At 33.4% G+C, this 23,639-nt stretch overlaps 3 protein-coding genes across 4 annotated transcripts in view; 2 read left to right on the top strand and 1 right to left on the bottom strand.

Annotated features, from left to right (window-relative positions):
- The window catches only part of LOC145330225 (ankyrin repeat domain-containing protein 13C), a 526,153-nt gene that overhangs the window by 91,869 nt on the left and 410,645 nt on the right, over positions 1-23,639 (top strand). The window lies entirely within an intron of this gene.
- The window catches only part of MED1 (Mediator complex subunit 1), a 509,044-nt gene that overhangs the window by 91,870 nt on the left and 393,535 nt on the right, over positions 1-23,639 (top strand). The gene's annotated exons all lie outside the window — the stretch shown is intronic.
- The window catches only part of LOC145330218 (glycine receptor subunit alpha-3-like), a 74,951-nt gene that overhangs the window by 22,916 nt on the left and 28,396 nt on the right, over positions 1-23,639 (bottom strand). For both annotated transcript variants that reach the window (XM_080174828.1, XM_080174827.1), the window contains exons 5-10: positions 20,325-20,438; positions 14,366-14,484; positions 11,993-12,078; positions 10,804-10,935; positions 4,345-4,469; positions 361-434 (exon numbers count right to left, since the gene is read on the bottom strand). In XM_080174828.1, the coding sequence (XP_080030954.1) occupies positions 361-434; positions 4,345-4,469; positions 10,804-10,935; positions 11,993-12,078; positions 14,366-14,484; positions 20,325-20,438 (650 nt within the window). The remainder of the gene's footprint in view (positions 1-360; positions 435-4,344; positions 4,470-10,803; positions 10,936-11,992; positions 12,079-14,365; positions 14,485-20,324; positions 20,439-23,639) is intronic.

The raw sequence follows: 23,639 nt of genomic DNA, 5'->3' as shown, positions 1-23,639 counted from the left end.
AATTGTCGGACAAACTTATTCTCAATTTTCCTGGTACAACTTGCTAATACTTGGGTATTGACAATAGAAGAAAAAAAACTGTCTGATATTGTTCCTAATTTGTTCCCAGGGAAGGAGGAGACATTACACATATAACTTTTTGCATCATCATTGTGAATGTACATCAATGTATCGGCTATTTTCTTATTCCTTAAGATTCCTGATTTGTTTCCTAATGAATAACAATGTGTTCTATAAAGATTTGGTTTAGTTATCCTCTATGTAATATATTATAAGTTTTTATTGTGTAAATATATATTTGTTTACAAAATTAATTCCTCTGATAAAAGCTTTGCTGCTAAAATGAATATTAAAACTTACGTTGTTGAGTTGAACATATTGATAAGAACTAGACACAGGGTGACCAACAAAACAATTCTGGCAGGGACTATATCCTGAAATATATTATTACTAGACACAGGGTGACCAACAAGACAATTCTGGCAGGGACTATATCCTGAAATATATTATTACTAGACACAGGGTGACCAATAAAACAATTCTGGCAGGGACTATATCCTGAAATATATTATTACTAGACACAGGGTGACCAACAAGACAATTCTGGCAGGGACTATATCCTGAAATATATTATTACTAGACAAGGGGTGACCAACAAAACAATTCTGGCAGGAACTATATCCTGAAATATATTATTATTAGACACAGGGTGACCAACAAAATAACTATGACAGGGACTATATCCTAAAATATATTATTACTAGACACAGGGTGACCAACAAGAAAATTCTGGCAGGGACTATATCCTGAAATATATTATTACTAGACACAGGGTGACCAACAAAATAACTATGACAGGGACTATATCCTAAAATATATTATTACTAGACACAGGGTGACCAACAAGAAAATTCTGGCAGGGACTATATCCTGAAATATATTATTACTAGATACAGGGTGACCAATAAAACAAAGGATACCCAAAAGAGCATAATAAACATGGTAGATGAAAGGTAGACAGACATACAGACAGACATATTTGATTCCTGTACTTACTGGAGGTATGAAGAAAGATACCCAAGAGATCATAACAAACATGGCGGATGGAAGGTAGACAGCCAGACAGACAGACAGACAGACGGATAGACATATAGACAGATAGACAGATAGACAGATAGACAGATAGACAGATAGACAGATAGACAGATAGACAGATAGACAGATAGACAGATAGACAGATAGACAGATAGACAGATAGACAGATAGACAGATAGACAGATAGACAGATAGACAAATAGACAGATAGACAAATAGACAGATAGACAGATAGACATCCTTGATTGCTATACTTACTAGAGGAATAAAGAAAGATACAGACAGACAGACAAATAGACAGACAGACAGACATCCTTAATTCCCTATACTTACTGGAGAAATGAAGAAAGATACCTGCGAGATCATAACAAACATGGCGGATAGAAGGTCGACAGACAGACAGACAGATAGACAGACAGATAGACAGACAGATAGAGAGACAGATAGACAGATAGATAGACAGACAGATAGACAGACAGATAAACAGACAGATAGACAGACAGACAGACAGACAGATAGACAGATAGACAGATAGACAGATAGACAGATAGACAGATAGACAGATAGACAGATAGACAGATAGACAGATAGACAGATAGACAGATAGACAGATAGACAGATAGACAGATAGACAGATAGACAGATAGACAGATAGACAGATAGACAGATAGACAGATAGACAGATAGACATCCTTAATTCTTGATACTTACTGGAGGAATGAAGAAATATACCCAAGAGATCATAACAAACATGGCGGATGGAAGGTGGACAGACAGACAGACAGACAGACGGACAGACAGACAATAGACTTCCTTAACCCTTAACAGTCGGGCCCCTTGCCGCACCTTAATCGGTCGGGGGGGGGGGGCGTTCAACGCCCCCCCTCATTATCTCAATTCCCAATAGAGCTAGAGGGCTAAATTTTTTTGTGCAAGTCCCTTGTTTGATAGTGAATTTCCGTCCTTTTATAAGTCTAAGTTATTTTTTGCTTCCTTCAACCTTTTATTTTACAACCTTTGTTTTTAGGTCTTCTTTTACTAAAAAATTTCAAACGGCTGTAATTTTCTTATTTTTGAAGCTAGAAGATAAATTTTTTTCCAGAAAATGTTTATCTTTATGTAAATTTTACATTAGAATTATCAAAATATAAATTTCAGCGGCCGAAGCTGTACTTGACAGCTGCCAGCCGCCGCAGTCGGCGGTCGGCGGGAAAACGGCGGCGAATTTTTATGAAATTTTAATACGTTATGTAGACATATAAGAAAAGCTTAAGTTTAAAATTTGAAGTCTTTAAGTCAAAAATTGCGGCCACAGGAGCCTTTTAAAGATTTCTGGAGACCTGGAGGATCTGGACCTGCAGGATCATACCTGGAACCTGAAAGTGACTTGAACTCCTGTATTTCATATAAGGATGTACTACTAGAGGATATTTTAGTATTTTGGTATGATAAAATGCTTTGTTTTAGTCAAAAAAATATTTTTGCTCTTTACCTGGATGACCCTGCCATGTTTGCTGGCATCCTGTGCCCGCCAGGATGGAGATATTCGAAAAATTCCAACTCTCAGTTATGTGTTTTACCCATACTTAAAAAGTCACGCAGTTTGGGCTCTTTATCTTTCACACACAGAAAATGAGATAGAAAAAACCGGATGGGGGGGGCGGATATAAGGTAGACAGACAGACAGACAGACAGACAGACAAACAGACGGACAGACAGACAGACAGACAGACAGACAGACAGACAGACAAATAGACAGACAGACATCCTTAATTCCCTTACTAGAGGATAGACAGATAGACAGATAGACAGACAGACATCCTTGATTGCTATACTTACTGGAGGAATGAAGAAGGATACCCACGAGATCATAACAAACATGGCGGGTGGAAGGTAGAAAGACAGACAGACAGAAAGACGGACAGACGTGATTGCCATACTTACTGGAGGAATGAAGAAGGATACCCAAGAGATCATAACAAATATGGCGGATGGATAGTAGACAGACAGACAGACAAACAAACAGACAGACATACAGAGAGTCAGACAGACTGATAGACAGACAAACATACTTGATTGCTATACTTACTGGAGGTATGAAGAAGGACACCCAAGAGATCATAACAAACATGGCGGATAGAAGTTAGACAGACAGGCAGACAGACGGACAGACAGACGGACAGACAGACAGACAGACATACAGACATACATACAGACAGACATACAGACAGACATACAGAGAGTCAGACAGAATGATAGACAGACAGACATCCTTGATTGCTATACTTACTGGAGGTATGAAGAAGGATACCCAGAAGATCATAACAAACATGGCGGGTGGAAAGTAGACAAACATACAGACACACAGACAGACAGACAGACAGACATACTTGATTGGTATACTTACTGGAGGTATGAAGAAGGATACCCAGGAGATCATAACAAACATGGCGGATGGATGGTAGACAGACAGACAGACAGACAGACAGACAGACATATAGACAGACGGACAGACAGACAGACAGACATCCTTGATTGCAATACTTACTGGCGGTATGAAGAAAGATACCCAAGAGATCATGAAAAACATGGCGGATGGAAAATAGACAGACAGAAGGACAGACAGACAGACATACTTGATTGGTATACTTACTGGAGGTATGAAGAAGGATACCCAGGAGATCATAACAAACATGGCGGATGGAAGGTAGACAGACAGACAGACAGACAGACAGACAAACAAACAGACAGACATACAGAGAGTCAGACAGAATGATAGACAGACAGACATACTTGATTGGTATACTTACTGGAGGTATGAAGAAGGATACCCAGGAGATCATAACAAACATGGCGGATTGAAGGTAGACAGACAGACAGACAGACAGACAAACAAACAGACAGACAGACAGACAGACAGACGGACAGACAAACAGACAGACAGACAGACAGACATACTTGATTGGTATACTTACTGGAGGAATGAAGAAGGATACCCACGAGATCATAACAAACATGGCGGATGGAAGGTAGACAGACACACAGACAGACAGACAGACAGACAGACAAACAGACATCCTTGATTGGTATACTTACTGGAGGAATGAAGAAGGATACCCACGAAATCATAACAAACATGGCGGGTGGAAGGTGGACAGTCAGACGGACAGAAAGACAGACAGACAGATAGACAAATAGACAGACAGAAAGACAGACAGACAGACAGACATACTTGATTGCTATACTTACTGGAGGTATGAAGAAGGATACCCAAGAGATCATAACAAACATGGCGGATGGTAGGTATACAGACAGGATGAAAGGTCCCAAAGATCTGGACAGGTTGATTTCAAATCCGTATACTGAGTAGTTACCTGAATGAAAAAAAATTATTAAAATTTTTTTAGCCCCTAGGTGCCGTAGGCACGGGCTAAAAAAACTGGTTTTAATCTTGTGATTATACATTTTCATATTCATAGAAAGCCGTTTATAATAAGATGCTAGACATAGTTTTTTCGTATGGATGAGAACCGGTTCCTATCCGCCGGATTAGAATGAATACGAGAAAAGTTTCGTTATATTTTTTCTCCAATAAATTTTGTCTGATATTAACAAATGCTCCTTTTTATCCATATCCCAACTTAAATTTTTGGTGCTTCGCTTATAAAGGCTGTTTTCATCCTTGTTTTACTTTAACCCTTACAGATCGGGCCCCAATTCCCACCTTAATAGATCGGGGGGGGGGGCTCAAAGAGCCCCCCCCTCTATCTTGGCTCCTGGTACAGATAAAGACGTAAATTTTTTTTCTGGTGGTTCATGTGTATTTTTAGAGAAAATTACTTTTTCTATTCATAGCAGTCAGACTGCTCCTTAGCCGCTTTTTAGCGGCCAGCCGCTAAATTTTAAAACAGCTGTAGAGCGGCCAATTTTGCAGCTAGGATGACCAAATTTTAGGACGAACTTTTATTTTTCATAACAAAAAAAATACTTTTTCTGGTCATCGCCAAAAAACGGCAAATAACGGAAACCGCCATTTTCGGCGGTTACGGCGGTAAAACGGCGGTTGGCGGCGCAAATTAATATTTCTATCTGTTTATTATTGCTCAAGGATTTACCAAAAAAAATTATAGGTCTCTAGCTGTAATAGAAGCCACGATATTCATGATATATTTATGTAGTAAAAGCTGGACAAAAATCGGTCATAAAGTCGGTCAGGGAGCGGTCAAACGGTCATAACACCACTTTTCTCAGAAGGTCATTGATATCTAAGTATTCACCAAAAATTTTTAGGTTTCTACCTTATACACAAAAGTCAGAATGTAGAAATTAAGATTTATTTAGAATTTTTTCAAATTTTTTTTGCTACCCAACCGACTTTGACCGGACACCACGACCGACACAGACCAGATATTTTAATAAAATCAACTCTTGCCGACGTATAATCACTAAACTTAAAAAGTCATGAAGTTACAGCTCTTCATCTTACCTACAAAAAAAATGAGATTGAAAAAACTAGAGGGGGGGGGCTCTTTGAGCCCCCCCCCCCGATCTGTAAGGGTTAATTACAGAGTAACTTCACTATAATAAAAACAACAATCTTTTTTCTTCTAATCTACATTATAAATTTGTTTTCTTTGTTATATGTTCCATATCTGGTACTCATTCTCAAGTGCAGAGGTAATGGAATTCTATTATAATGGTAAAGTGCACGATTTATATACATTTTGATTTACTGATTTGTACATCAAACAAAGAAATATTGAATATAAATAGCGCAGCAATTACAATCTTCATAATAAAACTATTTGAAGTTTAAATTGGGTTGGCATCGGCTAATTTATTAAAGTTAGTTTTAATTCAGGGAAGAAGGGGACATTTGGCTGTTTATTACACTACTCCCCAATATTTTACAAAATATTTTCTAATTAGTTGGCTTAACAATTTTGGAGACTTTTGCTGAATTTTGATTGGTAGGTTCAGTAAGTGGAGCGTCCAAACGTTTCAATCACTAATTGTAATCTACAGAAAGGGTAATTTTATATATCATCATTGTGGATGCACGTCAATTTAGAGGCTATTGTCTTATCCCTTTAGATCCCAGGTTTCAATTTCCTCCCCGAAGAGATAAAACCAACTAAGTGCAAACTAAGCCCTTAGCTCCTGCGAAGAGATATCCAAAATCAACTCAACTTAACCTAACCTAACCTATCAGATGGCTATTTTTGTGAAACGGGTGCAATTTAAAAATTCTGAGGGTCAAAATGAAAGGTTTGCGGTGGTTGAAAACCCCTTTAACCTACCTACAAACCCATTAGACGTCTATGGCCTGTAGAGTATACAAAACTAAACTGTATGTGAGACTATCAAAAAAAAGGGGGGGGGGGGAGAGGGGTAAAGTGTTTTGCTGCGTTTGTTATTGAGTCTCTGACACTTAAACTTATGTTCATCCATTATCTGTAATTTATAATATATATTCAGGGATCTAAAGGGATAAGACTATTGCCAGAATATTGACACACAACTTTATGAACCAACTAATTAAAATTTTAAAAATTTCCCCGAAGTTGTTGAGCCAACGAGTAAAAACACGTTACTATAAACTTTGGGGGCTAGTGTAATAAACAGCCCAATGTCCCCTTTCTCCCTGATCTACATTGAACGATGAAGATATCTATAATATATATGCTGTTGAGAACATTTGATTATTATAAATTGTACTTTTTTGGTATTACTCTTTTTTAAATCTACTACTGTTAAATATGCAAAAACGCTAAACTCTTTTGCATGCATGCATGCTAATTGTATTGTAAATTAAAACAAGGATGACAACATCCATAGAAGCGTAGCTCAACAGCTATGGATGAACATCGGGAAAAAAATTAACCATAAACAATAAACGATCTAGCACCACAATTAATAAACACACCTTAATTAAACTTTGTGAAAATATGTAGAATGTAAATTTATATCATCCCTAAAAATTTCAGTCATCTATCTTGAATAAGAGTCGAGAAAATCACGAAAACTTGAAAATCTAGGAATCGATCTAGAACCCTAACAAATAAGCATTTCTCAATAAAATTTGATGAAAATATGTAGCATATGAACTTATTCAATCCCTAAATCTGTAATACAAAGTAGAACGATGTCTGTCTGTCCGTCTGTCCGTCTGTCTGTCCGTCTGAAGCTTAAGATCTCGGTAACCACTGAACCAAATGGGCTCTACTCTTCAGGGAATATACCTAATGGTCCTGTGGTGGTTTTAAGATATTTTCTTGAGGGGTGGGACACCCCTAACCCCCCCAAAAACAAAAAAATCCCCCCTTAGGGGAGACTTCAACGTCAAATAAGGTGGTATCGTACATAAAAAATTAAATTTAACAAACAAAAACATTTAAAGTGCCACTAGAGGCCTCTAGGGGCGTAGCCGCTAGTTGAATTATAAAGTAGCTTCGCTATGAACAATGAAGATATCAAAAATATCTGTTATCATGAGCATTTCATTAATATAAGTTGTACTTTTTGGTATTATTCTTGTATTCTAAAGTATTAGGATATCTTTCTATCTATCTGTGTGTGTGTGTCTGTACATAAAGACCTCGCCAACCGCTAAACCGATATTGCTCTCCATAACAGCAAATTTTTTTAAATTTTTTTTTTTTTTGGGGGGGGGAGTACAATAAAGATGCTAAAATCAAGTGCTCAAATATTATCATATAACATATAAGTATAATTATTTTATATATTGAATATCATATTATTTAGATTTAACAATACTGTTATGGGTTAGTACACCATCGTTAGAATTAGCTGAAAGTAGAACTTTAAGATTAACCAGTTTTACATAAAAACGTTTGACATTTTAATTTTTCATTTTAATATCTTAGTCATTTTTAATCAATGTTTTTCAGGAATGATCATAGAACATTAACATTTTATTTAATACTATCGGCTATGCCCCTAGAGGCCTCTAGTGGCACATGAAGGGTTGTGGGTTGATTTATCCCTCATTTTATATTTTAGTTATACCCTCCCCCAAAACAGTTATAATCCTTACCAGGACCTATGAGAAGCTACATTGTAAAGAAGAACCATATCGATTAAGCGTTCAGCGAGATCCTTAGGTACAAACAAACTAACAGTCATCCTGCTACTTTTATATAAGAATAAAATATAAATCATCTCTATTTTCCTGAGAAAAAAACAATCATATAATCAATTATAAATATTGGATGTTAAAGAAGTAACTTTCCTAATTTGTATATAAAATGTACTTTAGAAACCCAAAATATTTTCATGACTTCGATTTATATCTGCTGGATTAGAACCGATTATCAAGTATGCTAAAAAAGCATGTATTATTCCTATTTTCTAAGAACAATAAAATCATAATATTAATAAAATTTTAATATCCGCGAAAAGTTGGCTAAAATACGATGCGCGAAATAACTATTATGAGATCAAAATTTTTGGTACATTTAAAGTAAAAGGGTAAGTATGCTATTTTGAAGCTTATAATAAGCTACTTTGTAGAATTTAGATTTTTTCGTCAAGTTAGGTTGCTGATATAGTCCTCAGATATTAGTCAATGCCTCCACGGTTCATCTATAGACAGGAGGAAGGATGGTATAAAGTCATAATGGGGCAGATTGGGATGGGAGGGGGGGGGGATATCGTAGTGAAATATTAGCCATCTGGGAGAAACATTCTATAAGAGTTTGCGATAATTTTCACAATATCCGCGTAATTTATATCCATAAATATAGCATACATTTTTTATTTTCTTTTAACACATTTAAAAAAAAATTTATACTGTTCATATTAGTAAAATCTGATTGTACCCACGAAACCTTGCATTGTTAGAAATATCTATAACAAATAACCCAAAACATTTATCAGTGAGGCTATTAACTTGGTTAGAGTGTACTTAAGTAACTAATATTAGGGATCTAAAGGGATAAGACAAACGCTGATAAATTGATGTACATCCCCAAAGATTATGTATAAAACTTGTAGATAACAATTAGTGGTTAAAATGTGCAAACACTCAACATAATGAACCAGCAAGTCAAAATTGAATACATGTCCCCAAAGTTGTTAAGCCAACGAATAAGAAAACTTTAGGGCATAGTGTAATATACAGCACATTGTCCCCTCACTCCCTGAACTAATATACTATTGATTTCTCTTGCTTTTTATAAATATAAACCCAAAGTTTTTATTAAAAAGGATGACAACATCCATAAAGAAAAAAAAAAAAAAACATTATCAATTAGTGATTCATATTGTTAACAGTATGTTTTATTATATATAACATTAATCCATGTAGGAACGGGACATTGGACTGTTTATTTCTAGTCTCCATCCAAAGTTTTATAATAAAATTTATCAACAGATCTATAGTATAGATGTATATATACAGACAACTACCTCCCTTCCTTTTTCAAAGACATCTTCTAAATTATTTTCTGCTACTTGTCTGTGTTTATACAAGCGACACTATTGGTTGATTTTCATTACTCTATAGAAAGGTTGCACAAGGATGTTGCGATGGGGGAGATACAGTTATTTAACCCTTAGTCCCTCTAGTGTTTTACTCTAGTGTCTTATCCCTTTAGACCCCTGCATTAAACCCGCTTCATATAACTACAGACAACTGAAGGCTCTCACTGTTTATATGAAAACAATTATTCATGTGTTGCGCTTGTTATTGACTTTTTTTTACAATAAACATTTTTTTCTGAATGTTTGGTTTTTACCTTTTTTGTATTTTTGATGTTCAAAAGTTTTCATAGTGCAAATAATTAAAAATTTGTGATAATATTTAAATTAAAATCAGTAAAATTTCAGTATGAATAATACAATTAGTACCTATATTATATAGGCAGAATTAAATAATTAGAATAATTTTTTAGTCTATAGACAGTTGGGGGGGGGGGGGGGGGGGGGTTAGGACAAAAGACTCCAAATTATACTGGTCTCCAAAGTTTTATAGACATGTTTTTGATTATACGTAGTTTTAAAAACTTTGGGGGGCATTATGAGATCTCAATTACTTTATACACAACAGCAGAGTTTGATCCCTTGTTAATATGTAATTGAAATACCATTAAAGTAACAGAATGTGCACGTTGGGGACCATGTGCCAACTTTCAATTGGTTCATTAAACATCAGCCAATAGTTTTGGGAATATTAACACAGCCAAGTTGGTAAAAAAGAGCATAAATCAGTTTACTAGCAGACGAAAAAGATCCCCAGCACTGGAACCAGGAAGTGTCTGGGTTATATATCTATACTTATACATTTATTGTAATAAACTTTTTTTTCTATAACATGAAAATAAACACAGGGATATAAAGAGATAAGACAATTGCTAATAAATTGATATACATCCCAAACGATGATACAAAAAATAACCTTTACTGTAGATTACAATTAGTTGTTGAAATGTTTGAACACCCAACTCAATGAACCAACCAATCAAAATACAATAAAAGTCCCCAAGGTTGTTAAACAAACGAATAAATGTTAATTTAAACTTTGGCGACTAGTGTATTAAACAGCTCAATGTCCCCTACCTCCCTGAAATAAACATGATTGTGTTGATACTGTATTGTAAGTCTCATTCACATGCAAACTGACGTACAGACAACCTATATATATATATATATTATATACAGAGTAGCTGCGCTCCTATAGGTCCTTACTTGATGCGCCGACAAAGACGGTCTTGCTCTTCGGTAGTTTGTCAATTTTGACATTGAATGACAGGGTCCGCTGGTTCTCCTTCATGTACTCGAACTTGCCATCCAGCACCATCCGCGTTATGTCGTACCCAACTAAAATATAATCATATTTCATTTTAATATTCACGGAAAGCTGCCTTTAATACGATGCGATAAATGACTATTTCAGTATTTCTTCGAAGCTGATTAATGCCTGCTTAATTAGAACCGGTTCTAAGTCATACTTAAAAATCATTTAAAGCATCGTATTACAGATAATTTTCCATGAAAAATAAAAAAAATATAAAATTAATAATCTTATTATTTTACATTTTCAGCTAAAGTGTAGCATTGATTGCTGTTTAAGAAAGGGTATCCAAAAAGACCGTCCAAATAAGAATCATACTTACAGCATTTATGAATTTCATAGAAAAATTGAATAAAAAAAAGACTGTCTAATTCAAATATAATACTTACAGCTTGTGAGAAGAAAATAAAAAAATAACAAAAAAAAGACTGTCCAATTAAAGTAAAATACTTACAGCTTGTAAGAGAAAAGTAGCATTTATGACTGTCCATAGGAAATTTTGCCAAAAAAAAGACTGTTCAATTAAAATAAAATACTTACAGCTTGTGAGAAGAAAGTAGCATTTATGACTGCAAAAAAGGAAATTTTGCCAAAAAAAAGACTGTCCAATTGAAATAATAAACTTACAGCTTGTAAGAAGAAAGTAGCATTTATGACTGCCCAAATGAAGTTTTGATAAAAAGACTGTCCAATTAAAACATAATACTTACAGCTTGTGAGAAGAAAGTAGCATTTATGACTGTCCAAAGTCGATTTTGCCAAAAAAGACTGTACACACGAAATTTTGATAAAAAAGACTGTCTAATTTCAAAAAAGTACTTACAGCTTGTGAGAAGAAAATAGCATTTATGACTGCCAAAAAGAAATTTTTCCAAAAAAAGACTGTCCGATTAAAATAATATACTTACAGCTTGTGAGAAGAAAGTAGCATTTATGACTGTCCAAAGAAAATCTTGCCAAAAAAGACTGTCCAAATAAAATATAATACTTTTAGCTGGTGAGTAGAAAGTAGTATTTATAAATGTCCAAAGGAAATCTTGACAAAGAGGACTGTCCAATATTAAATTTCAATAAAATACTTACAGCTTGTGAGAAGAAAGTAGCATTTATGACTGTCCAAAGGAAACTTTCCAAACTGCATTGCTCTGCACACTATTGTTATATCAGATCTAAAATGATAAAAGATATTTAATGAAGGACAGAAATTTCTGAAACATAAACTTAATTGCCTTAGTGTAGAAACAATGAAAAGACATAGAATTATACAAGTTATAGCTCCTCAACAGGTAGGCTAAAAAATTTCCAGGTTTTTGAAATTACCATGAAAGCGGTTCGCACAGCCAAAAAATCTTAAGTCTTTGCTTACTAGAAAAAGTAAAAATTAAATTTTTGTTGAGAAAATCAGCAAACAAATTTGCCTCCATATTTGTCTATAAAACTCTTTATTTTAAAACAGATATTGCTCAGTCCCTAGTTATCCCAGATAATTGTTAGACATATCCACAGAAAGCTTATCTCTTCTAGTTTTCAAAATGATAACTTCGCTTTAAATAAAATAAATATAAAAAAAGCAGGAAGCGTAACTAAATTATAATCAGTACTGCCATAGTAAATAACAATAAATAACCCTTAACGTGATAGACAATAGTTATTTTTCGCAACGTTTTAAATTCCGCGGATATTAAAATGAAAAATTATAAGAATGATATATATGATTATAATATTCATGAAAAATTGTCTGTAATACGATGCTATACGATTTTTCAGTTTGGCTGTAAACCGGTTCTAATCTTGCAGATATTAATCAGTTTTGAAGCCATGCTGGAAAATAGTACCTAGATATTTTACTGCATTGTGCATTTCAGATCCAAGTTTTTCCATTTTGCTTCAGGCCAATTAGGTTTGTTAGCAGGGAGAAAGGGGACATTGGGCTGTTTATTACACTAGTCCCCAAAGTTTATAATACCGTTTTCTTATTCGCTGACTTTGGATACTTATTGTTTCATCTAATTGAGTGTCCATACGGTTCAACCACTAATTTTGGGAATCATCATGGGTTGGATGTACATCAATTTATCAGCCATTGTGTTATCCCTTTTGATCCCTGTTTGTTAAAAACTTTTATAGCAAAGCAACTCTAAATGCCTTCTGTTTTGGTTTTCAATAATCCTATATTATAAAGTAATAAGCTTTTTGTCTGTAGCGAAGGATCTCGCTAACCGCTGAACCGATATTGTTCTCCTTTAAAGTGATACTTCATATAGGTCATAAGGTGGATTTAGGCTGTTTTATTTTTATAAAAAAAAGATTTTGGGCTATTTTTATGCACTTTCATATTCCTTCTAATATCCCTAGATACTAGGGACGCAGCCGCTAGTGATTAGTATAATACAGGAATATGGTATAATCAACAAGCAACATAAATCTAAAATAATATTTAGGGCGGCAAATGGAGAGGTCGTCAATTTTACAATGTATTGCCAACAACGAAAGCTGAAAAGCATGTATAGGTTTCGTGATTTTTTCCCGAATTATTTTCGTTATTGGTATAAGCTGGGTATATTATCCACAAAAGTATGTATAATGTAATATAATGTTATATCTGCAACAAAACTGGTTTTAATCTTTTAATGTTTCATTTTAATATCCGCGGAAAGCTGTCTATAATACTGTTTTATCATAAAACGTATGAAGGTAAATAATATTATAATTAAGATATTTAAGGCACAGGAAAACTAACTAAGAAAGTAAAAAATTTAAGTCATCTTTTAATTAAATTAATTTTAGTTAAGGTACAGGAAAAAAAAGTTTTTTTTTTTAACTGAAAATCATCTTAAAATTGATATAAGTACGTAACATATGAAGTTAAATTGAAAAAGACAAAAAGTTAATTAAGATAATGCTTAATTAGTTAGATTTTTTCATTTTTTTACATTTTTATTATTCATTCACTTACATATAAACAAGGATGAACACATCCATACGAAACAAAATCACAAAACTTTCTCACACATTTTATATATTTTTCAATATTTATATTTTGTGTAATGACTAATAATGACTTTGCTATTTAAAGGGGAACTTTAACCCTCCAATTCGTAATTAATTTTGAAGAAAACTAGTCATTTGGGTCTCTCAAAACCATTAAGTGACCCTAAAACTTACCCTAAAATAAGAATCAACTATACATTTTCATCAAAATAAGATTGCAGTCTACTTTCAATTAATGGAGATATTGATCCGAAACCGATTAATATCTACTGGATTAAAACCGGTTCTCAGCCATACTGAAAACTCATTTATAGCATCATATTACAGGCTTTTTTCTACAAATATTTAAATAAAAAAGCCTGGCCTTCATCCTTTTGGAGCTAAGAATACCAGATTTAATCTCTCATTTTAAATCAGCGGAAAACTGTCTGTAATACGATGCGATAAATAACTATTATTCCTCACCTGATTTTATAGTAAACTCGTTTGTCCTTAAAGATCTCTAGAGCCGCGACCTCTGTTAGAATTTCTGGCTTGGAGAAGCTGACAAGATCGTGGATTATCACGTCGGGGATCCACATTACCTAAACACAGGAAGTTTAAGGGAAAGTCTAAAATGGCATGTGTGACGTCATAAAAATACGTTGAAAAAGGAAGGATGAGAGGAGAAGTGGAATAGAAACCCCCAAAAAAGAGATGGATTTTTATGACGTCACATGTGCCATTTTAAGAAGGAAGGGGCCATTGGGCTGTTTATTACACTAGTCCCCAAAGTTTTTTTATAACGTTTTCTTATTCGTTGGCTTAATAACTGTGCGAATTCTGATTGTTTGGTGCATAAAGTTAAGTGTCCAAACGTTTCAACCACTAAATATAATCTACAGAAGGGGTAATTTTGTGTATCACATTGTGGATGAACATTCCTGGGGATTTTAAGGGATAAGACAATTGACTGCCTCAGTGACTATAAACAAAATTACCCCTTCAGTAGATTAAAATTGTTGGTTTAAACTTTTGTTTGGAACCAAGTAAAAGTGTCTGACTCTGATAATGACGTAAAAAAATAGCTAAAAGAGAGACCACTATAAATTTTACCATTGGTCAATTACAGTGTAAACTGGCCTCTCATTGGCTAATTTTTTTTACGTCATAAACTAGGTTCGTTTGTTTGGACACTTCTTCTTTGAACCATCTAATCAAGATTAATTAAAAGTACCCTACGTTTTTAAGACTGATTGGAGGAAGCTTGATAATAAAACTTTGGAAACCAAAGTAATTTCATACCTATGTCCCCTCCCTCCCTTAAAAATAAAAACAAGAGTAAGATTAGGTCCAACTAAAACTATTTAGTGCTTTTCCTAAAAGTGCTTATCCAGCACTTAAACCCAAATTCAAATTTTTGAATATATCAAGGCGAGGTGCTCAAACCATGAGGGACTATCTAGTACGACACAATACAATCTTTCCCGATTTTGTATTAATTTTGCAGAACATGATTCCAGTTACGTCATATTTTTCTTTCCCGAAAAAGGGAAGGGGGGAAGAAAATCTCTTCAAAAGAGATGGGGAAAACCCTCTTTTCTCCCATCTTTTTTCTTCTCCCCTTCCCTTTTTCGGGAAAGAAAAATATGACGTAACTGGAATCATGTTCCGCAAAATTAATACAAAATCGGGAAAGATTGTATTGTGTCATCTAGTACCAAATATAACATAACTTAACCTACAGTATTAAAAATACTCTATAAGTGTTTTTTTCAGTCTTTCATTTTATCTATTTTTAACTTCAGGAAATTTTAAAGGAATAAGACAATGGTCAATAAATTGATTTATATCCCCAATGATGATACTCAAAATTACCCCTTCTGTAGATTACAATATGTGTTTGAAACGTTTTGACACTCAACAAAATGAACCAACCAATCAAAATTCATTAAAAGTCCCCAAAGTTGTTAAGCTAAACAATAAGAAAACAATATTACGAACGTTTGGGGACTAGTGTGATAAATAGCCCATTGTCCCCTCCCTCCCAGCAGAATATAATAAATCATTGCAACAAGTTGGCTTTATTCCGAGCAGACGTAGTGGCATTACTCAGTTCGAATATTTTTTTATGACCTAAATAGCAGCTTGAGTTGAAATCATGAATATAAGGATATATAAATTGTAAAAAAATTAGGTATATTTATAAGATTTAGCTGTAATTAAACGTAAATTTGACTCGCCTTGTAAAATTTGAATAAAGATTTCTATAACAAAAATTAACGCTCGATCATTTAATACCTTGGGATTTAAATAGGGTCAAGCGGGGCATTAACCGGTAAGGGGCATTACCGGTAATTTTTTACCCACCTTCAGAAAATGACATTTTTCTCCATGTTCTAGTCGACTGAATTGTGAGATGAATTTTAAGGGTACTTTTTGGGTCTCAAAGTCGGACGAAAAATTTTTTTCTTCAAAATTTTTTTCACCTAGGTGTATAAAGATCGACCTACACAAAAATTGGTAAGACCTAGAACTGATCCGTAAAAACCTTTTGAACTAAGAATTGCCCGCTCTTTCCAAATCCGTTGAGAGCTTAAATGTAGAGTTAATATTTTTTTCAAAAATGACCAAAGTTCGCGCGGGGTATTTTTTGGTAACGTCAAAAAAAAAATTCAAATTCGATTTTTAAGATCAATTTTCAGGTTTTCTTTTGTAAAATCTAAAATTCAATATGGGCTTTTTAAGAATTAGGCCAAAAAGTGAATAGAACAGGTTTTTTTATATAAAAAAATTTAAATTTTATTTTTTAAGAAAATTTTTGTGAGAAAAAAATCGAAATTTCTCGTCTTTTAAAAAAAATGATTTTTGACATAGAAGGAATAGTCCTATCTTTATGAAAATTTTTGTGGATAATCCCTATAACCTATACTAATTATGATTATTTATGTTTGACTGGCCGTTTGGCCGTTTTTCATCGATTTTTTTTAGGTTGAAAAGACGTTACCCACAATGCCCCACCGTGGGGCATTTATCGGTAATTTCTTTGAGTCCAATTATGACAAACTTCTAAAAGTCCTAGGATAACGTCCTATTAGGACCTGATAGTCCTTTCCGTAAGCTTTCTAATGGTCTTGGTCCCATTTAAAAATATTAACATTTACCCCATTTTTTTTCAAAAAACCAAAAAAATTACCGGTAATGCCCCGCCTCACCCTATCCATTTATGCTAAATTTTGTTTGCTTAAATAACATTCTATTGCAACAAAAAGGTGATGTTAGCAAATAATTTCTTGAATAAAATCATAAAACGTTTTTTTTATTTAATTTTCATTTTTTCACTGTTGTGTTTTTATTTGACATTAAAAATAAAAGTCATAAAAAATCTTCCAAATCAAAGAAAAAAAATCTTTGAATTATTGGTCAATTTAAGTTCAAAGATTTTTTTATTGTAAAAAGTTAATTTTTTAAAAATATTTTAGAAAAAAAATCTTTTAACAAAAAAAAATTATCATAATCCAAGATGGCGTCAATACATGTAAAATAATATTTTCAAAACAAAAAATTAAAACTTGAATATCTTTTTTCACAGATTGAATTTCAAAAATCGGTCTGACAGTTTTTCCAAAGTCAGTATGATCTATCGAATGAAAAAGGTTTGAAACTGATAGAACATTTCTTTATACTAAAACATATTTTTTCTCCTGTTTTTTCCCACACTTCCAAAAAATGAAATTTAATGAAAATTAAATGGTTCTCACATTAAAAAAATTTTCTCACAGGTCCAAAAAATGAATTTAAATAAAAATCATATGTACCATTTAAATCAAAATAAATGGTTACCACATTCTAAAAATTTTCCCACGCTTGACATTCTTGAAAAATGCTAAATAAATGTACATTTAAACAAATCAAAGATCGCGTTTTTTGCAATGGAATGATAATTTAAAAGATACTTTACAACTTTATAACGTTATTTACTTTAAATAAAAAAAGGGTTTGGTGCCACTTTGAGGCTAACTGATAAATAAGGGGACATTTTTTCACCTATTTACTTAAAATGTGTGTTTCTGTTAAGTCAAATGCACTCATCAAGTCACACTGTTCTTAATTTTGACCAAATGTATGTATATGAAATGGTTATAATTAAGAACAGACTTGAATAAACGGTAACACACAACTTTATGGGAAATACGCGAAAAAATGTCCCTCTTAATCTAGGAAGAATTTACTATTCATTGTCCTAACCCTTTACCCCTGATTAAGTAGTTTAAACTCTCCCTATTCAACTTGAGATAATTAATCATTCACTTTTAAATTTAAACATGGTTCCCGAGGTCTTTAATAACAGACCTGTTACACATATTAACAGAGAGAGAAAGAGGGGACAATAGGCTGTGTATTACACTAGTCCTCAAAGTTTTACAAAAAAGTTTTCTTATTCGTTGGCTTAACAACTTTGGGGACTTTTACTGAATTTTGATTGGTTGGTTTATTAAGTTGAGTGTTCAAACGTTTCAATTTAAATCTACAGAAGGGGCAATTTTGTGTGTCATCATTAGGTATGAATAGAAATTTATCGGCCATTTTCTTATCCCTTTAGATACCTGCATATTAAAGACATTAATAATAGCAACTACAACTGCTATGTTAAGCTATGTTAAAAAGCCTATAAAAAGATATATTTTAAAATACTTTAGGCCAAAGTATCCCAAATGAAGTCATTTTAAAATAGTCCATTACTCTAATATGACGTCTGTTGGGATTTTCGGCCAGAAGTTTTTTGAATTTATTCTCTTTTTTATAGGCACTAAAAAGAGCTCCTATCGAGATATACATCAATTCTCATTAACATGTAAAATGTATGTAAAATTTAATTACATAATATCTACCATTATACAATGGAATAAAATAACTAAAGAAACCGCAGAGAATATATAAATTATCTATATATTTCTAGCATATATATTATAACTAGTCTCTCTCAAGAAATATTCCAATTTAAAGTTTAAGTATTTAATCTCATTATATTGTAAAGTTTTTAATCCTAATGAGTGTTTATCATCTCATTATGTCGAGAAAGTATTATAATTAATGACATAGAAAGGGGATGACTGTATATTAGGCTGTAAGTTACAATAGTCCCCAATGTAATACGGGTTATTATTCCCTGGCTTTATAACTATGGAGACTTTTATTGAATTTTTATTAGTTTAGTGTCAAAATGTTTCAACCACTAAATGTAATCTACACAAGGGTTAATGGTACTCATCATTGGGGATGCACATCAATTTATCGGCCATTGTCTTACCAAATGCGACCTGACCAATAAATGCCACTGGAAATAGGAACCTAAATTGACAATAAATGGTCCCTGTCATATAATATCAACGTATATTCTACATCCATTCGTTAATCCTAACAGTAACAGGATGTTTGTCTTTTTGTCTGTGTGTCTCTACCTAAGGATCTCGCTAACCGCTGAACCGATCGGGTTCTCCTTAACAGGGTAGCTTCTCATAGGTACCGGGAAGGTTTATAATTATTTTGGGGAAGGGTACCACCACCCTCCCAATAGAAATCAAAATAAAATCGAAAAAAAATTGAAATATTTCCGCCGCATAGTGTCGCTAGCGTAGTGGCGCTGCGTAGAGACATGAATTGAACAGCTGATAACACAGACAAATTAGATATTTAAAATAAAAAAAAACATTTAAGGGCCACTAGAGGCCTTTAGGGTCGTAGCCGCTAGTCATAAATATTATATCAAACGTGATTATAAAGTCAAACTGCAGTTAAACTGTTAAAAATATACATACCAATAACGCAGTGATCTAAAGGGTTAAGATAATGGCCGATAAATTGATGTACATTGTACATACCAAATTATACTACACAAAGATAACCCATCTGTGATTAACATTAGTACATGAATTGGTTGGACACTTAACTTAATGAATCAATCAATCAAAATTTAATAAAAGTCTCCAAAGTTGTTAAGCCAACGAATAAGAAATAGTTATTATAAAACTTTGGGGACTAGTATATTAAAAACTAGCGGCTTCGCCCCTAGCCTCTAGGGGCTGTGCCCCAAGAGGTTTGATCAAACTAATTTTTCGTGTTTTAGATTTTAAAGAAAATTTAAAAAAAAAATTTTTGGGAGGGAAGTTTTTTTTTGAGGCTGGGGGTTAGTCGACCCCACTATTTTGATTTTATTTTTAAAAAGAAAATTTTTTGGGTTTTTTTTTTTCTTCTAAAATAGTTATAAACCTTCCCGGGACCTATGAGAAGCTACCCTGTTAAGGAGAACCCGATCGGTTCAGCGGTTAGCGAGATCCTTCGGTACAAACACACAGCTACACAAACACACAGACACAGACATTCTGTCACTTTAGTATAAGGATGGCTGATGTTTGAGACACTTTGTCTAGCTACAATCTTTTACCTGGATGTTCTCCGGGCTGATATTGATTTCCCTTTTGCTCCAGTCACAAGAATAATTAATGAACATTCTGTGCTCCGGCCATCTCAACTTGTAGCTCAAACGGATGGTTAAAATCTAAACATAATTTTTTAATAACAAGGATGACAACATCCATAAAAGCGAAGCATTGAAACGGTAGGAGAAACGGACATTAACGCTTGTATAGTGCAAAACTGAAAAATCATAATATAAATGAATAAGAGTCAAAGCAAAATTGTGAGTAAATTTGTTGAAAAAATTCTTGATACGGGATAATGTTTATGGACATATATACATTTTTAGGACTTGATAGTGTTGCTTCGCTTATTACATTATACTTTGTTGTCCCAGGAATCAATATACCAAAAATCAGATAAATCTGATGATTAGATCACATAAAAATTTGTTGTTATAAAGTAAAAAAATCAACATGTTTAAATGGACGTACGGACATTCTAGTAATGATTATAGAGTTGCTACGCTTTCTAAATCGTACCTAACTACTACAAGAATCAACATGCAAAGTTTGGAATTGATAGGACCATTCTAACCTGTTAAAATTAACAAAAAAAGCTAACTGTGACGGACGGACGGACCGACCCTAATTATAGAAAAGCTTTGCTTTAAAAAAAACCTGAGAAATGTACTATACTATCATATTTCTCATTTTTCAAAGAAGCTTTTAGTTTGTTGTATTGACAATAGATGGAATTTTTTTTCATTTTTAAAGCGAAGTAATTCTTCTTCGACCCAGAGATAAGACAATGCAATGGTAGAAAAACTGATGCAAATCCCCAATGATGATACACAAAATACCCCTTTGAAGATAAGTGGTTGATACGTTGTACACTCAACTTACTGAACCAACAAACCAAAATTTTATAAAAGTCCTTGAAGTTGTTAAGCCAACGAACAAGAAAGTTATTATAAAACTTTGGAAACTATTGTAATAAACAGCCCAATGACCCCTCTCTCTTTGTGTTTGACCTGTCTATACGATGATCTATAATGCTCTAAAAACTTTATTTTTTATTTGATATTTCTCTTGATAGCTTTGTGTCGCAATTTTTTGGGGGAAGGATATTTTTTCTAGGGAGCATTTCTCTTGGAGGTTGGTGGTGGTATCCTCCCTCAAATTTGTTATTAAACCTTCCAAGGACCTACAAGAAGCTTCACTTCAAAGGGAGAACCATATCATCGAGATCCTACGCTACTCATCCATACAGACCGACATATGCTTTATATTTTTAAGCTAACCCTAACTCTCAAGTAAATAAAAGAAAGAAAAAAATGAAACCTGGAATGAACAATTCTCTTTAACTTAAATTGTCCATCTTTCTCAAACTATGATTCGAATCGGAAACTGTTTTGAAGATTTTTCTGTGCATCATTTCTACAACTTAACTCTCGTTGATTTTCCATCAATTTGACTGTTCGTAAAATGTTTGGTCATTTAAAAAATATGATTTGCATTGTTATGAAAGTTGCCATTCTTGTTTCATTTTCAATTTCATTCAGAAAATAACTCATAATTTTTCCAGCACTTTCAAGCGAACACTTACTGTTGGAAATGATATTTTTCCAGTATGGCTTCGAAACCGATTCTTATTCGCTGGATTAGAACCTGTTCTCATCCATTCTGAAAACCCATGCAACATATTACAGGCATTTTTCCATGCATAATAAATTGAAAATCATGAGACTAATATTAGTTTGGAGAGCCCTGGCCTTCGGCCACTCGGGACTAACAAAACTGGCATTAATCTTATTATTTTCAATTTAAAATCCACGGAAAGCTGTCTATAATACGATAAATAAATATTATAAAATGGGTTCACAAATAAATACTAATATACTAAATTGTATAACTATAATAAAAGAATTTTTTATATGTATACTTTTTTTGTTGATAAAGAATAGGAAAAAAGGAATTATATTTATCCATTTTTTGGCATTTAAATTTTCAATGCCTTCAAAAATTTTACTACTACAATAGTAATTTATCGTATCGTATAAAATACAGCTTTAAAATGAAGTTTTGGTAAGTACGAGGAGTTAAGACCGGGCTAATTCAAAAATTTTTATATTGTAATATTTGTGAAAAGTTGTCTGTGCCATATTTAATTTTTCAGTGTGCCTTAGAACCGTTTCTAATCCAGTAGATATTAATCGGTTTCGAAGCCATACCGAAGAGTATTGTTTCGCTCCTTGCGGTCAATTCACCTTCTTCCTTTGGATATTGGCTGCGCCTCTAGATTTACTGCAGGAGGAGGGAGAGGTTAAATCAACAATCTATACCTCGGATAGTCTTGAAGACGCGTACACCATGAACCAAACCTTGCTTAATGCTTTGCGTGAGTATATGGTCATAACTTCTTCATACAACCAACGCTTTGATTGCACGACCTTTGTTTTAAAAGTTATAACTGGTAATGAGTTCCGCCTGTTTAGGGCCAAGGCATTTCCCCGTACTCTAACTATTTTAGCGCGTACCTGACATACCAGAGCGGTAGGAAATATTTTTTAATGTATTAGTTTTGAGAATTTAGGCCGTCTTTTCTTCTTAAAGGACGGTTAAAAAAGGAATAATACGAAAGGATAGCCTTTCCAAAATATGTTGATACTGAAATACATATAAAATTTCTGTTCATTATTTAATACTAGCATCTAGGCCATCAGAAGCTACCCTGTAAAGGAGAACCCAATCGGTTCAGCGGTTAGCGAGATCCTTCGGTACAGACACACAGATACACAGACAAACAAACAGACAAACATCCTGTTACTTTAATATAAAAATTATTCTTCCTATCCTTTCACCCATATTATACTAATCTAGATCCCTTTGTTCTCAGTATAACCTATTTTATTTCCATTATTTTCAAAAATGGAAGCTTTTCTGTAATTTTGTCTGTAGGTTATTAAATCGTTTTTTTATATTTAACATTAATGGTTGCGGCCGTAGCAACTAGGGGCTTTGTGTGCATAGGAAAAACGATGGAAAGAAAAATAGCATAAAACCTTTACAAAAATAAAATCTAAATAAAGCTCAACCATCCTAAGACCTCTGTAAAGCTTCAGTGGTTATTGAAATCTTCAGCTTCAAAAAAATCTTACTGCTTTGTGTAATAGGATTAAATAATCTAATAGTTGCAACATGTTACATCAATTTGAATAAAGACGACAACAGTTATCAAACAAATATTGAGTTATATAAAGTTATTAAATATGCAATAATATCTAAAAGGGTACTAAAACATTTCGTGTTAAATTATCCCAAAGTTTTATAGAGTTTCCCCA

The sequence above is a fragment of the Acartia tonsa genome, chromosome 10, assembly GCF_053477335.1.
Source record: "Acartia tonsa isolate MP-2025a chromosome 10, ASM5347733v1, whole genome shotgun sequence".
Taxonomy (NCBI): Eukaryota; Metazoa; Arthropoda; class Copepoda; order Calanoida; family Acartiidae; genus Acartia; species Acartia tonsa.
This window is presented reverse-complemented; position numbering and strand designations above follow the sequence as displayed.